Below are 17,602 nucleotides of genomic sequence, written 5' to 3'. Positions count from 1 at the left end.
ACACACACACACACACACACACACACACATTGTACTTTCAGTCTGAGCCAGTGATATTTTGGAGCCCAAATGCTTTTGAAAAAATAGAGAACTGTCTCACCAGCCTAAGGAAGTGAACTTCCAGACTTTGTCTTTGAAAACATTCAGCTTGATAACTCAGTCCCCTGGATCACTAGGTTTGTCTGCCCTCATCCCTCAGTTACAGGGTATGAACAGGAGTCATCTGCATTCCCATGAGGGAGAATTAAGTGAATGGGCTTTGCAGGACTAACGGGTTTAAAGTGGCTCTTGAAAAGTCTTCCTACCAGGTTGTTTCTCTAATATTGTGACTATGAGGCCTTTCCTTCTACTGAGAATGAGCTAGAAAAATATTTCATGTCTTGATATCTGATGCATGTATTTTTGGCTTGGATCTATGTCATTTTAATTCGTTTCCACTCTCGCAATTGTTCAAAAATTAGTTTGAAGAGTAAAAAAATACACAAAGTCCACATTGCTCACTTTCGTGCTTGGCACTCTGTGTGTGCTTTAACAGGAAATGCATTTCTGACACTTTTAAAATGAGCAATCACACGTATAATCAACTTGGTTAAAACTTCCTTCCTGGTAACTGCAACACTTCCTCTGCATCTGGATATGAAGGGAGACCCAGAAAAGCGGAAGAGTTTAGAGGCACACTGGGTAGGTTTGAATTTGTTTTGTTTTCAGAAATTAAACAAATGATCCTTCAACATCATCGCCTCCACTGCTTTATCAGGTATTGCTTCCTTCTATTTTTTGCCCTTTGTTGCGTCTGACTCGGAACAGTGACACTTCCTTCTCAGCCAGAATATTTTTATCTGGAACTGTTGTCGTTCTTCGGATGATGCTGCCACCGAATGTCTCTGTTTCATTGTCTAGACCAACTGGTGTGTGTGGATATCCACAAGGTTCCGGCAACAGCTCTGCAGGTGCATCAGTCCTTTTTTGTTTTTGTTTGGAGGAAGAGGGAGGGCACGGGGGCCTGTGCCAGAAGCTTTCATGTTCTTACAAGTGCACGCTTCGCAATTAGTGTACTAAACAGTGTTTCTAACATCTTCCCGTAAAAGGAGAAAGCCTCACAGCCTCAACCATGAAGGAAAGCAGTGAGTATTTAGTCAGCCAGTTTTCTTCTGCACCTTGTATCTTGTAAGGCTGTTTGATGTCACAGAGGCAGAAGTGATTGCTGTGTATTTGCATGTTGCCTAAATTTGGACCTATTTTATTTCAAGTTAGTGCCAATATTCACATAGCTTACAGTTCTCTTCTTTGCTAGTCTGTAAAGTAGCAAAAGACCAAATAGTGAAGGTCTTAAGCTGCAAGAGACAGTTCTTTGGGACAGTTGGTTTCATGTATTTACTGAGTGTAACTTCATAATATTTTAAGAGAGGGAATGTTGACTTTAAAAGTAAGTTTAAGCCAAGATTTGAACAGAAGTTTGGATCTAATGAAACTTGCCTTTCTTACCTTTTAATCCAATTCTCCTTTTTGGTATATATCAAATGCTCCACTATTTCTTAAGGAAATAAGTACTTATGAGTCTCACTAACATTAGTCCTTTAAGAAGTAAATAATATTTTCTGAAACATTGATTTTTATTTCACTAGTTGATTCTTATTTAGACTATCTTATGAAATATTAAAGGATACTAAATATCAAAATCAAAATACCTTATTCATATTTCAATTTTACTGTTTAGCATTGCAATGATTATTTGAACAGCTTCTTACTGAATTAAGTCACATTTATACTTAAGTGCTTTGTGAAGGTAGGTCCTTATTAAATATTTGTGGAAAGAGTGGATAAATTGTTGAAAATAAATTGGTGAATTTTCATTACAGAGATGAAAATATTAGAGCAAAAAAAGTTAAATAATCAATTGAGGTCCACAAGCAGGTCCTTTCTACCATCCTGTGGCTTCTCCAGAGGCAGATGGAATGAACTGGTTCAAAGTTAAAATTACCTGAGTGTTCATATTTGGAGAATACAGCCCTGGGGACTCCACTAAGATACTGCCCTAACGGAGCAATGACACCCAAGATGCTTACACATTTCATGATTCACAATTTTAAGTATCTGCAAATGTTCTTGAGTGCAACTTCACCAATTCTGTTCTTTTTGAGTTTTATCAATGAAATGACCACCTCTCCTAACAAGAAAAAAGAGAGACGCACACAGAAAGTTGACTAGGGAGCAGATACCTGATCCAGACAGTTTGAAAAGGGAGTGTGAGGCAGGTTGGGTAAGGTGTCTGGGTCCCCCAGGAGACATATGAGACTAAACAAAGAGTAAATAAGTCAAAAGCCTATTTTCAAAGGGGGCTGTTTCAGCAGGTCACATTGCACCTTATAAACCAGGATTTGATCCTTAAGCTGGATTATTTGACTCATCCATGCGTTTCAGTATGCTTACCAACAATTACCACTTAGAGCCATTACAGTTGGCCAGACACAGTGCTAGATTAGTGCTTTACCTCTCTCTCTGCTTTAAATACAATTTCAAATGTAGTGAGAGAATGATTCATGAATCCCTATCTACCCATGGCCCATACTCAACAAGTATTACATTACCTTATTTAACTCTCACCTCTACCCTCTGGAGTATTGCTAACCCCATTTGACAGATGGGAAACAGGCTCATAGATTATTTGAAGGGCTCGTCCCCCAAATTCTAAGTGGTGGGCCAAGGATTCCCGGAACCCGACTCTAAAGCCCCTGTATCCTCGTGCGCACGTCCCTGTCGTTCATCTACACCTTCTCCTTCTGCCAGCTCGCGGGAAACCATAAAGGGCAAGCGCCTTCCCTGTGACCCAGCCCTCTGTTTCTCTGCTCCCAGGTCGCGTAGGGCATGGAGCTGGAGAACTATGAACAGCCCGTGGTGCTGAGAGAGGACAACTGCCGCAGGCGCCGGATGATGAAGCCGCGCAGCACGGCGGCCAGCCTGTCCTCCATGGAGCTCATCCCCATCGAGTTCGTGCTGCCCACCAGCCAGCGCAACGCCAAGACCCCCGAAACGGCGCTGCTGCACGTGGCAGGCCACGGCAACGTGGAGCAGATGAAGGCCCAGGTGTGGCTGCGCGCGCTGGAGACCAGCGTGGCCGCCGACTTCTACCACCGGCTCGGCCCCGACCACTTCCTCCTGCTCTACCAGAAGAAGGGGCAGTGGTACGAGATCTACGACAAGTATCAGGTGGTGCAGACCCTGGACTGCCTGCGCTACTGGAAGCTGCTGCACCGGAGCCCAGGGCAGATCCACGTGGTGCAGCGGCTCGCGCCCTCCGAGGAGACGCTGGCCTTCCAGCGCCAGCTCACCGCCCTCATCGGCTACGACGTCACCGATGTCAGCAACGTGCACGACGACGAGCTGGAGTTCACGCGCCGCCGCCTGGTCACCCCGCGCATGGCCGAGGTGGCGGGCCGCGACCCCAAGCTCTACGCCATGCACCCCTGGGTGACGTCCAAGCCCCTCCCCGAGTACGTGCTGAAGAAAATCACCAACAACTGCATCTTCATCATCATTCATCGCAGCACCACCAGCCAGACCATCAAGGTCTCGGCCGATGACACCCCAGGCACCATCCTCCAGAGCTTCTTTACCAAGATGGCCAAGAAGAAGTCCCTGATGGATATTCCCGAAAGCCAGAACGAACAGGACTTTGTGCTGCGCGTCTGCGGCCGGGATGAGTACCTGGTGGGTGAGACGCCCATCAAAAACTTCCAGTGGGTGAGGCAGTGCCTCAAGAACGGGGAGGAGATTCACCTGGTGCTTGACACTCCGCCGGACCCCGCCCTGGACGAGGTGAGGAAGGAAGAGTGGCCGCTGGTGGATGACTGCACAGGAGTCACCGGCTACCACGAGCAGCTGACCATCCACGGGAAGGACCACGAGAGCGTGTTCACCGTGTCCCTGTGGGACTGTGACCGCAAGTTCAGGGTCAAAATCAGAGGCATTGATATCCCTGTTCTGCCCCGGAACGCTGACCTCACGGTTTTTGTGGAGGCAAACATCCAATATGGGCAGCAAGTCCTTTGCCAAAGGAGAACCAGCCCCAAACCCTTCACGGAGGAGGTGCTCTGGAATGTGTGGCTTGAGTTCAGTATCAAGATCAAAGACTTACCCAAAGGGGCTCTGCTGAACCTCCAGATCTACTGCGGCAAAGCGCCAGCTCTGTCTGGTAAGGCCTCTGCGGAGACTCCCAGTCCCGAGTCCAGAGGCAAAGCTCAGCTTCTCTATTACGTGAACCTGCTGCTGATAGACCACCGGTTCCTCCTGCGCCACGGGGAGTACGTGCTGCACATGTGGCAGTTATCCGGGAAGGGGGAAGACCAAGGGAGCTTCAATGCCGACAAGCTCACATCTGCCACCAACCCGGACAAGGAGAACTCAATGTCCATCTCTATTCTTCTGGACAATTACTGTCACCCCATAGCCTTGCCTAAGCATCGGCCCACCCCTGACCCAGAAGGGGACCGGGTTCGAGCAGAAATGCCCAACCAACTTCGGAAGCAACTGGAGGCAATCATAGCCACTGATCCACTTAACCCTCTCACTGCCGAAGACAAAGAGTTGCTCTGGCATTTCAGATATGAAAGCCTTAAGGATCCCAAAGCGTATCCTAAACTCTTTAGCTCAGTGAAATGGGGACAGCAAGAAATTGTGGCCAAAACATATCAATTGTTAGCCAGAAGGGAGGTCTGGGATCAAAGTGCTTTGGATGTTGGATTAACAATGCAACTCCTGGACTGCAACTTTTCAGATGAAAATGTAAGAGCCATTGCCGTTCAGAAACTGGAGAACTTGGAGGACGATGACGTGCTACATTACCTGCTGCAGCTGGTCCAGGTAGGGATGCACTCATCTCAAGGAATTTATTTGCATGTGCACAGGCACCCCATTCAGCCATCTTCCAATGCCCTTTGTCCAGAGAGTCACAGTCAAAGTAGATTTAATGAAGCAACATCAAAAAACAAAAACAAAAAAGTAAAACTGTTCCATTTACTTTTTTACTGTCTTTGAGGGCTTGTAGACAAGCATTTTGATGACATTAATATTGCTGCTTTTTAGGAGAACTGTTCCTGCGGGAATACTTTATTCTCATTTACTGTATCAATGATAGACGTGACTTACCAAATGCTGCCTTGTGCTGAGGCTCCAAGTGATCTACATGCTTTTCCTGTATTATTACGTTTAACTCTCCCAAAGACTATGATAGAGGTCAAGTTAATATTTGCATTTTATATATCGGGAAACTGAGGCACAGAGAGGCTAAGTAATGTGCCCAAGGTCATGTACTTTGAAAGACAAATTCAAACCCAGGAGGTCTGACTCCAGGCCCTGCCCTTTTCACTGCCTCCCAATATCTGGCATCAATTTAGCAGTGGCAGGATAGTGTGTCCTAGAGAGAAAAGGTCATACTCCCTGACTGTGTTTATCACAGTGCATAGAGTAACATCTCATATCTGGATGGGACCTCGAAAGCCCCTCTCTTTAGACAAGTCTGGTACTGTGTGTCCACTCCTCTTCACATGCCTTTCCCTGGGGTCCAGAGAGACTAAATCATTTGCCAAAGCTTTCCTTAGGAAGTTAAAGAAAGGAGGAAGAGTCCCCTTGCTCACTACAGCCATTCTCAAATTATATTGCGCTGCTTGACAAGGAAGAGGAAGGAAAGGAATTGGAAGAGAATTGTATTTTAGAGAGCAGATGTGTTCATTCATTAATTCAACAGCACAGACTGAGCGCTTCCCCTGCTCTGGTTGCTAGATAGAGAGCAGTGATCAAAACAGAGCTGGACTCTGCCCTAGCGTAGCTTGTGGTACATGAAGACTGACATCAAATGAGTACACATACAGGCAGATCTTGAATAACACATTGTGACAAATGCTTTGGGGAAAAGCTACAGAATGTTATGAGAAAAGAATCAGGAGTCCTGGGACACTTGATTTAGACTGAGGAAGCCAGGGACAGTTCTGAGTAGGTGATGTTTGATCTGAGATGCTTAGGATTAGCCAGGCTAACTGTTGGACACCGAACTGTCTAATCATTGTCTATATTTATAGGAAGTTTCTGGAGTTTTCTCATGCAAATTTTGGAAACTTTCAACTTTGAATCTTCACATCCCCATTAGGCAGATACTTGAAACATCATATTTGGCCTTTGCCTTTGTCTATCCAATAAAGCCAATGTTTTTCTCTGCCATGAGTTCAGAGGCTGACATAGACACTAATGAAAATTTTAGAAAAATCAAAGTATCCTCAGTTTCCTAGCTCTCCATAACAAAAAGAACATAAAACAAATTTGCATGAGATCAGTTCCAGGTCCCAAGGCTATCATGAATTATTTTACATTGTCATTTTCACAAGTAAACTTTGCAGAATTGGAAAATGAATAGTGATCTTCTTGGAAACATTTAAATGAAAGAGGTCAATAAGTAATATTAACATCGAATCTGTAGTCCTAAATCTGAAGAAGAGTAGTCATTTGTAAAACTATTTGAGACATTTGCAGATATGCCCAAATGACTCATTCATTCCTGATTAAAATGGTCTCCTGGTTGAGGTCTGCATCGTCTTTACAGAAGTGAAACACGAAGAAGGTCAAAAAGACTCACGTTTGGGTTAGAAACTTAACAACATTTCTGAAGTGACTACTGGGGCTAAATAACCACAGTCTCAGAATTAAGGTCTTAGCTGCAGCTACAAATGGCACCAATGTGAGCATACCTCATCTTTGAAAGCATGGGGATAACTGAAATATTATCAAGTCAGTATTGATCTGATCATTTCCAAACTGGAAAAACAGAGTAAGGATTGGAAATCATACCAAGAAGCCCCCAGGCCCTAAAACATAAAGTGGAATGTAAATACCTCCTGTTTCTTAGGAAAAAAGGATAGACCATGTCTATAAAGGAGATACTCTGAAATATTTAATTTTAAACCTCTCTTTATGCTTATACATGACATCTACCCTATAATTTTATATGTGCATGTCTAATAATCAAACAATATTTGTTAGTCTTACTGCTTTTAAAATTATGAACTATTGCAGACTTGCAGAAAAGTAGAGAATGGTGTAACAAATATCCATGCACCCACCAGAATCTAATTATTTTTTATGTTTTATTTTTAATTGTCCAGGATGCAGTGGGCAGGGGTGGGGGGCACAGAGGGAGCTTGGGGCGGCCACCCTCCTAGGCCCTGTTTTCAGTCCAGCCCCCATTGTTTACTTTCCATTGGTTCTTTTTCTTCAGTCATAGAGCTGCCACCTACATGAATATCTCTGTATTAGCCAAGTGATGTGAAAACTACTAAACACTGCCGAACCTGGGGAATCAGATAAAATAAGAAAATTTCAGGCAAAAAACCCTGCATCATGGCAGGGAATAATGATTGTTCTGTTGCAGTGGGAACCTGGGAGGCAGCACAGTGACTTGCCAGTGAGATGCCAACCACACATCTTGAGTAGAAGAGAAGCTAAAGAGAAGCTGTAGGATTTTTAGGATCTTCACACCTAACAAATATTTTTTCTCCCACCGTGTACAATATCCCCACTGTCTTTTTTCTTTCCAACAACCTTTCTTCCCTTCCACTTCTATAGATTTGTTGTAGCCATCTCCATCTTTCCCTTCTCTCCTTCCAATAAATCAGGTAAACCCTTCATGAGAACAAAAGCCCGCATCTCTTCATCTTTGAAGTTATCAAATGCACGTGATTGTGAGTCTAGAGTTCTGGCTCCTAATCCTGGTCCTTAAGCAAGTGGTTCACTCTGACCCAAAGTGTCCTCGAAAAGAAAGGATTGAACTTAAGTGACTGGTCTGATTCTCATCACCCTATCCATACAAACCCACTAAGGCAGAGCACTAGTTTTTCTCCATTTCCTATTTCCTGATTAACCAAGGGAGAATGCAGTCCTACAAATGCCAATGTGTTCTTCCTTTAGGCTGTGAAATTTGAACCATACCATGACAGTGCCCTTGCCAGATTTCTGCTGAAGCGTGGTTTAAGAGTAAGTACTTCCATTTTGATAAGTGTGACATTTAAAATTGGCTGATAGATCTAGAGCATTAGTCATAATAATGTCAACCTTCTTGTTTCCACCCTCAGAACAAAAGAATTGGTCACTTCTTGTTTTGGTTCTTGAGAAGTGAGATCGCCCAGTCCCGGCACTATCAGCAAAGGTTTGCAGTCATCCTGGAAGCCTACTTGAGGGGCTGCGGCACGGCCATGCTGCATGACTTCACCCAACAAGTCCAAGTAATCGACATGTTACAAAAGGTCACCATTGATATTAAATCACTCTCTGCTGAAAAGTATGATGTCAGTTCCCAAGGTACAGTGGCTCTATTTTCTTCATTCTCTTTCCAAATGCCTTTGTCTCCAAATGCCATCGTTCCTGTGATCCTTCTTCCTTCTGGAAGGCAAATTGCATCTTCCTTAAGGTAGCCAAGAATACATTTTTTAATCTTCTGTCTTCATGGAGTAACCAAATTTAAAGTTCTCCCTTTACAAGTTAATATTTTTAAAAACTACATTTATATATTTCAGTGATGAATGTATGATAATAGAGGTTAAACTCTTTGAAAAATTAAAACAGCATAATGCAGATGTAAGATGTATTTTTTAAGAGCAACGGCACACACACGTACAAAGAGATTAGTTATTTCCAAATATTTATTTTCTTCCCCATCTTTCAATATATGCATATAATTTTCAAATCTTCAGTCTTTTAAAGTAATGAATTACTGAGAAGTTATTTTCAATTTTTTGTATATATGTATTCATATACATTATATGTAGCTATATGTGTATATATATTTATATATATGTACTTCCTATAAAAATATATATATCACCTCCTCTGTGTTCCAGTGTTGTCTTCTTATCCCGAAGAAATCCTGTCCCTCAGCCTCTGCCCTTTGAAAATTAATCACTCTTTATCTGTATTCCCATAGGTTTTGGTTGATACTACATTAAAGTCATTAACACATCTTTCTGGTCTATTAAACTGTTTGAGCCTTGAACCTAGGAATTATCTCGCATTCAAGTTTGTATACCTAGACCCAGCACTACAGCTCACAATGGACACTCACTAACATATTCAGCCAGTATTTTAAACTTCTGAATGTTTTAAATTTCCAATTTTGCCTTTGATTCTTTTCCAATATACCAATAATGCTCTCTCCTAAAAAAATCAATGGTAACCATAATCTTACTTTTATTTTTATTATAAGAAAGAAAGAGAAACATTTGTACCAGCCTCCAATCTGTCTGTTATCCAGGCAGTAATTTTTAGTTTATGTATTTTGCCTTTAGAGTTTTGAGGCTGTCATATGGCCTCCACACAACCTAACTTCCTCTTTTGAAAAGGATTTACCAAACCCTAACTGAATTCCATTTAATATAGTCTTCAGATATCTGTTTACCAGATGGCAGTTTAAATTTTCCCATGCTGGAAAGACAGCTATAGTCATTCTCTAGCATTATCCATAAAGCATCCTTCTCTACCTGACTGCCTGGGTATCCCATATACATTCAGCTGTTTCCGTCCCCTGTTGTAATGTGTGTGCATGGTTATATTTCTGCCAGTAAGCCTGAGTTATCGTACCACCCTGAATGGTTACTTTCTCAAAGACAGAAACCTACCCCCTCTTCTCCTGTTCCTCACCAGACCAAATGTATAGAATGTTGTGAATACCTGTGGCTTCAGGAAATGTTAGAGATGATATTGGTAATTTCTTGGACTCACATAACTCTTGTGTGCTTTTGACAATACAGTTATTTCCCAACTTAAGCAAAAGCTTGAAAGCCTACAGAATTTGAATCTCCCCCAAAGCTTCAGAGTTCCCTATGACCCTGGACTGAAAGCAGGAGCACTGGTGGTAGGTATCGTCTTAATGTCTCTCCATGGTCTTTATGTCCTGACAGTGGCTCTGCCTGCTTGACTGGGCTTAGTGGATAAAAGCTGACATTTATAGAGAGGCAGAGAAACTGGAAAGTCCCCAGATGGGCTTCTGTCATGCCCCTGCCTAACCCCTAGATACTAAAAACCTCCACACCAGGCAGTCTTCTATCCAATTTTTTTAAAATCAGCTTTCTTGAGGAACCATTTGTATACAATAGAATATATCCATTGCAAGTGTACAGTTCAGTGAGTTTTGCCAAATGTTTACAACCATGTAACCATCACCACAATCAAGGTATAGAATATTTCCATAGAAATGTATGGAAAAAATTCTTTCATATCCCTTTGTGGTTAGTCGTTTCCTCCTTCCACCCTCCATCCCGGATAGCAGATCTGTTTTCTATTGTGTAATTTTGCCTTTCCTGGAATGTCATGAAGTGGAATCATACAGTATTTAGTTTTTGTATATGGATTCTTTTACTTAGCATAGTTTTAAGATCCGTCCGTGTGCCGTGTGTCTCAGTGATGTCCCTTTTTATGACTGAGTCGTTCCCTTGTATGATTATATCACAATTTGTTTTCCATTCACCTTTTGAGTAAATATTTAACAGTGAGATAGTTGGGTCAGATGGGACATGTGTGTTTATAAGATACTGCCAAACTGGCTTTCTATTTTCTAACGGCAACCGTGCCATTTTATATTCCCACCACAGTGTGTGAGAGCTCTGATTGTTCCGCATCCTAGTGAACCCTTGTTATCATCAGTCTTTTTAGCCATTCAAATGGGTATGAAGTGGTACTTCACTGTTGTTTTTATTTGCATTTCCCTAATGATGTTGGGCATCTTTCATGTGCTTACTTTCCATCTTCTTTTGAGAAGTTTCTATTCATGTTTTCCACTCACTTTTAATTTGGGTTACCTTCTTATTCTTATTTTTGTTATTTACATATTCTGGATACAAATCCTTTATGAGGTATATAGTTTACAAATATTTTCTCCTGGTCTGTGGCTTACCTTTTCATTTTCTTAGTAATGTATTTCAAAGAATAGAAGGTTTTAATTCTGATTAAGTCCAGTTTATGGCTTTTGTGTGTGTGTGTGTGTGGTTCATGAATTTTGTGTCCTGAGAAGTATTTGCTTCATCCAATGATTCTCTACCGGGGTGAACCCCCACCTCCTCCACCAAGGGACATTTGGTAATGTCTGGGGACATTTTTGATTGTTACAGCTGGGAGAATGCGACCATCCTCCAGTGGGTAGAGACCAGGAATGCTGCTAAATATCCTACAATACACAGGACAGCCCCCCACAACAAAAAATTATCCAGCCCAAAATGCCAGGAGTGCTAAAGTTGAGAAACACTGCCTAATTCAATGTAACAAATATTTTTCCTAAATGTTTTATAGTTTTAATCTCATTTAAGTCTTTGATCCATGTTTAATTTTATGTAAAATTAGCAATAAACTGGCTCTTTAGCAAAAGCATACACTATCAACTGTCCTTTTGAAGTTCGAAATTGGTAGGAATAATGATATATTAATACAAATTCAAGTGGCGTTTGTTTTTTTTTAAAGACCATGTCACATTTTTGACCCATGGTGAATTCATTTTTGACTAAAACTCCTAAGATTTTCTGTTTTGGAATGAGTGGCTGCTAAACCACCTTGAATTTATTTCGATGGGGGTTTTTTTGGAGGGGATAGGCATTGTACCTGAGTGCTAGAGTTCCATTTATTGCTGTTAAATTTCACCTTATTAGATTTGGCCTAGAATTAGGTTGCATCTGATTTGGCAACAACTGTTTTTAGACACTATGGTAGCAATAGAACTCTTTTTTTTTCAAATTAATTCTTAGAGGGAGGCCAAATATATATAAACAAATAACAGCAAAATGGCTCTGTGTTAGAGGGGACATGGAAGTACGAGTCCTCTGGGAGCGGGGATGCGATATGCCACGCCTCTTAGGCACCTCCACAGATGCTTAGGGTTCCTTGAAACACACTTTGAGATCCACTGGGTTAAGTGCTGTGAATTGCTCTCACCAGCATTTTTGGATTTGGTGAAAATGCCTTCTGCACTTTTACCCAAATCATTGAAAATCCTCTTCCGACTGGACTTTGTCCTAGGTGTTTACAGTGATGCTTTGCAAGAGGATGTGCATCTTCACAATGTGCCTTCAGTTATGTGTAGGAAACGTGTGTCTCTTTTCTTACAGATTGAAAAATGTAAAGTGATGGCCTCCAAGAAAAAGCCCCTGTGGCTTGAGTTTAAATGTGCCGACCCTACAGCTCTAACAAATGAAACAATTGGAATTATCTTTAAACACGGTGATGATCTGCGTCAGGACATGCTTATTTTACAGGTATGCTGCTGTTAAGGAATTTTTTTTTCAATTATCTGAAATAAGAATTCTGTACTAGATCTAAAAACATGCTTTCTACTGACCCTGTTCCGTTTTCCTATTTTGTATTACGAACAGTGATCAAAGATGACATAATAGAGTTTTCACTGGGGGAGGATGACCGTGGACCATTAGCTATGAAATCTAGTGAGCCTCACAGTTCCATCCATTCCTAAGGAGCTGCATATCCCGCTTTCCCAAATAGCCAGATACTTCCCTCACCTAACCTCCTCCTTACACACCCCGTCCCTAGTGTGGTAACATGGAATAGAGGCTTCTTTACGCCCAAGCATCCACTTTATTCATACGCATAGACACAGCTACACCCTCACAGAGGCTCTCCTTAAATACGTCACCCTTGGTACACATCCACATACACACACTCAAGTGAAAGATGTGCTAGGAAGGAGGGAGAAGATGAGCAGGTAGGTGACTGGAGAATTCCTGCAGTTACGTAACAAGAGTGAACAGATGACTAGAACAGAAAGTGGATGGCGAAGGTATTAACGTGGATCATTTTCATATTTTCTAACATAAACTTAGCTTTCCAGATTTGTAAAGTAATATTCTCTATACCCTAGGTGTTCAATACTGTAGAAGTAACATAATTTCTAATATTTCATGTGATTTATTTAAAATAGGCAAACCATGGAATCTAAAATATGATACAAGTGAATTTATTTACAAAACAGAAATAGACTCACAGGAAACAAACTCACAGACTCATCGAAAACAAACTTATGGTTACCAAAAGGGAAGGGTGGGGGGATAAATTAGGAGTTTGGGATTAACAGATACACACTACTATATATAAAATAGACCAACAACAAGGACCTACTGTAGAACACAGGGAACTCTACTCAATATCTTGTAATAACCAATAATGGAAAAGAATCTGGAAAAGAATGGGAATGATAATCATACCCATGCTAGGAGGTTAATACAAAGGGTCAACACAAAACAGCCCTCGGTGAATGTCAGCTGTCAGTATCATCATTGCTGTTGCTGCCTTGGTTGTAGCACAAGAGTGCCTTATGGATAAAAATGTATAAAGATGTTAGAGTGGAACTTTTCTTATTGTGGGAAAATACACATCACTAGGAACATTTGAGTAATGGATGAATCATAGCTAAAACCTACCCCCAAAGAAATCCAGCTATCCTCTTCCCCAAGGTACTTCTCAGGAACCAAACTCAACAGGCTCCCAAGGAAGGGAAACGTTAGAGTACCAGGTTGATAAATAAAAGTACATTTATTGCTTATGTAGTTTATGTTCACGTCAATATTTTGTGTTACCGGAGAAGATTGTTGTTGTTTTAAATGGAGAAGAAAAATACATATTTGTAATGGAAACATTTTTGTGTTTTGATGCGGAGATTCTACGAATCATGGAGTCCATTTGGGAGACTGAATCTTTGGATCTGTGCCTTCTGCCATATGGTTGCATTTCAACTGGTGACAAAATAGGTATGTGGGGACCTCAGGAGATGAATATACTGCTCAGCTCATTTTAAAAGACCATCATCCCGTGGGACTTCCGTGGAGGTCAGTGGTTAAGACGGCACGCTTCCACTGCAGGGGACACAGGTTCAATCCCTGATTGGAGAACTAAGATCCTGCGTGCCAAGCATCCCTTCAGTGCAGGCATTTGATAACTGAAAAATTACAATCATAATTCATATAAAAAGGAAGGAGATGTTCCAAGGCTGTTGAATGTGACTCTCAGTTTAATACAGGCGTTGAAAATACATGAATGCGTGATTCAACCCCTTGTGACTATATACGTGGAAATGATTTTAGTGAGAACGTGTTCCCTCCTCTTTACTTCTCCTCCTCTAAACGTTCACTCCTTTCATTGCACAGTAAACTTCTCTCTCACAAACAACATTTAAAAGTAGATGGAAAGATCTGTCCCTTGTTTTACTATCCCAGAGTTCACATTATCAACGCTATTACATACTCTCCTCTTAGATGCGTTTACAGACACTTCCCATTTTAATTTCAAATCAAACAGATTTTTATTCAAGTCTCCAATTTGAGAAGTAGAGAACATCATTCCCACTTGACCCTGGAAGTTAAAAAAGGAAAAGGCACAGGTTGCCAAGTGAAGAAAGATGTGTCCGGCACATTAATGCTTTTGCTTATTCAAAACCAACCCTTTCCTCTTTTCATTCAGGGATATTGAAAGCAGGTCCCACACAACTTCCCTACGCGCCTCCTCTTCTTTCTCTTCCTCCTAAGAAAACCACGAGCACGAACCTGGAAAATAACCCTCTGGTTGAGAAAGCTCTCTGCCCTCCACTCAGCAAAGACACAGCTATTCCTCCTTTGGGTCAGGCACTCGGCCGGCCCCAGTTCACATCAGACTCTGTGCCTCTTCCTGCAGGAATGATCGAGATCGTGAAAGACGCCACCACAATTGCCAAAATTCAGCAAAGCACAGTGGGCAACACTGGCGCCTTTAAAGATGAAGTCCTGAATCACTGGCTCAAAGAAAAATGCCCTATTGAGGAAAAGGTAGGCTTCTCCTCCCCACTCTGAAGACTCTTGACAAGTTGTCATGATACAGCAGAATAATGACACGTTTTTAAGGGGTCTGCCAGTGCCTTGCCTCCTGACTCACTGGTGAAGCGCTTTCTTCCTGAGCTCATGGGGGTTTGAGTGCTTTCCTCTGGTGACACAGCAGATCTGTATCAAAGAGAGGCGCTCCGCGCTCTGCTCAGACCTCACTGAGCATTTGCTTCTCCTTTGATTACCAGGCCTGATTTGCATAAAATTTGGTTCTGGGAAATAACTTGTTAGCACTTTTTATGACCATCTATTTTTGTCGTTCAGCAGAAAAACTTAGTTACCACGGATAAACTCTTTCCAACCTGGAAACCCTACAGACCCTAAAAAGTAATTTATAATTTACCACTGCAGCCAAATTTAAATAGTAAATTACGGATGCTGAAAATGTCACTTCTATTCCTCAGAAGTACATCAGCTGAGTCCTTCACAAGCTGTGTGGTTAGGCTTTTTGGCTGCTGGTTAAAATTCTGCTGTACAGGATTAGCACTTCTCATTTGCATGGGTAGCAGGCTTTTGAGGAGGAAATATAATTAGTAGCATTTATTAGTCTGTTAAAATGTGGATTTGTGAACCCATGCATACTTTAAGTGGTCACAAGCAAAACATATGTTCACCATCGAAGGCGGAATCATTATGGGTCCTCTATTGTTGTTGGCAAGTGATGCATGGAGAGGCAGTGAACCCTTTGATTAAATTACTGTTGTCCTTTGACTGTTGTTTCCTCCTGGTGCTACTGTGATTCATTGTATCTTCACCTCAAATGTAAGTGGAACAATGAGAAAGTTGGCACCTAATAGATCCAACGTTAATGAAATCAGGTACCACTAACTTGCTCTCTGAAGGTGACTCCCAGAATAGCATCTTTTGGGGAGTCCTTTGTAATAGATTCACACTGCTCTTTGTAGTTAGAACACAACTAACATTCACGTGCGTTTTGATTAGTTTCAGACAGCGGTGGAGAGATTTGTTTATTCCTGTGCTGGCTACTGTGTGGCAACCTTTGTTCTTGGAATAGGCGACAGACACAATGACAATATTATGATCTCAGAGACAGGTGAGTTTATTGTTTATAGAGTAATGTTTTTTGATTGGTAAAATAAGCATGACATAAAATTTACCATTTTAACCAGTTTTAAGTCTATACTTTAGTGGCGTTAACTGCATTGTTTGGTGGCGTTAACTGCATTGTTTGGTGGCGTTAACTGCATTGTTGTACAACCATCACCACCATCCATCTCCAGAACTTCGTCATCTTCCCCAACGGGACATCTGTACCCGTTAAACGCTAACGCCCCATCCCCCCTTCCCCAGCACAGAGTAATTTTTAAATGGAGCTCAAGATTGGAGCACAGATCTAGAAGTCATTATTGTATAGGGACACAGGGGCTGTGATCACCCTACAGAGGACCCAGGAGTGAGTAAAAAAGAAGATGCAGGAAAGGAGACTTAAGAAGGACAAGCCAGACAGTAGCTAGAAAGCTAGGTGGGCGTGATCAAGTGTCAGATGATGTAGAGAAGCAACAAAAAAAGTCACCGACACCCTTAAATCTGAAATGCTGTGCTCGCCTAACCTCCCACTCCGTGCTGGGCCACTGTCCACTCTGTGTGGTGAGGCTTTTCGGCTGCTGGTTAAAATTCTGCTGTACCGGATTAGCACTTCTCATTTGCATGGGTAGCAGGCTTTTGGGGAGGAAATATAATTAGTAGCATTTATTAGTGGCCAGTATTGGCTGCATGCTATGACATTTTTCTCCAAGAAATTTGTACCAGCTTAAGAGTAGAGTCTGGGAAAAACACCATACTGGGGTAAATGGCTAACTCTCTGTGGGAATCAAGAGATAATGCGTTTATGGGCCATTCATACGGCAGAGAGCCCTATAAATGGGAAGAGATGAAGGGAATTGTGGTGGTGATGGTGACAGTGGTAGAAATTGACCCAAACGAGATTCAACGTGATTTATTTCTAGCCTGCTACTCAAAAATAAAAGGTGACTGCCCCTACCCCAAAAAGTGAAATATCAGTCTCTCCTGAGTTACATAAAAAGCATGAGAGAATCTTGGGCATAATGTTGACATATAAACTGAGAGTCTGGGTTTATATTTGCAAGAATAATTCTGAGATGAGAATTTCTTTTTAATGGCATTTGGCTGTCACTGAATGAACAACAGAAGGATATCAAAACTACGTGTGTTTCAAAGAGGGCTTTGTGGCTACTACTACACACACCTGCTAAGACAAAACACATCACAAGTGGAGAGTAAAAATAGCTCTCTCACCCAAGATAGCTCATTTTCAGGCAACTTCAAACTATTTCAAGAAATGAACAAACCAGGGTGCTGTTTGCAAGTGTTGATGCCGGTATAATGACGTCAGACATTTTCTTCTCTTAAGGAAATCTATTTCATATTGACTTTGGGCACATTCTTGGGAATTACAAAAGTTTCCTGGGCATTAATAAAGAGAGAGTGCCATTTGTGCTAACTCCAGACTTCCTGTTTGTGATGGGGACTTCTGGAAAAAAGACAAGTCTACACTTCCAGAAATTTCAGGTAATTGGCCTCCCCCCTTGACCGCCGACTGGGAACACCCACCGGACGGTGCCTGCAGCCCTCACCTCTCACTTTGCTTTGAGGCGCCGCTCGCCTCTGTCCACCCGCTCCTGGCATGACCCCCCGCCACCTCCTCCCAGTCTCCTCTGTTCCTTCCCCAAGTG

At 41.9% G+C, this 17,602-nt stretch overlaps 1 protein-coding gene across 1 annotated transcript in view; it reads left to right on the top strand.

Annotated features, from left to right (window-relative positions):
- The first annotated feature begins 655 nt into the window (after positions 1-655).
- Positions 656-17,602, top strand: part of PIK3CG (phosphatidylinositol-4,5-bisphosphate 3-kinase catalytic subunit gamma) — a 30,606-nt gene continuing 13,659 nt past the window's right edge. Inside the window, exons 1-10 of the mRNA XM_057731853.1 lie at positions 656-757; positions 2,854-4,860; positions 7,954-8,019; positions 8,118-8,343; positions 9,789-9,892; positions 12,132-12,278; positions 13,694-13,784; positions 14,704-14,834; positions 15,831-15,942; positions 17,281-17,438. Coding sequence (XP_057587836.1) covers positions 2,866-4,860; positions 7,954-8,019; positions 8,118-8,343; positions 9,789-9,892; positions 12,132-12,278; positions 13,694-13,784; positions 14,704-14,834; positions 15,831-15,942; positions 17,281-17,438 — 3,030 coding nt within the window. The 5' untranslated portion in view covers positions 656-757; positions 2,854-2,865. The remainder of the gene's footprint in view (positions 758-2,853; positions 4,861-7,953; positions 8,020-8,117; positions 8,344-9,788; positions 9,893-12,131; positions 12,279-13,693; positions 13,785-14,703; positions 14,835-15,830; positions 15,943-17,280; positions 17,439-17,602) is intronic.

This window comes from Hippopotamus amphibius, chromosome 4, assembly GCF_030028045.1.
Source record: "Hippopotamus amphibius kiboko isolate mHipAmp2 chromosome 4, mHipAmp2.hap2, whole genome shotgun sequence".
Lineage (NCBI taxonomy): Eukaryota > Metazoa > Chordata > Mammalia > Artiodactyla > Hippopotamidae > Hippopotamus > Hippopotamus amphibius.
This window is presented reverse-complemented; position numbering and strand designations above follow the sequence as displayed.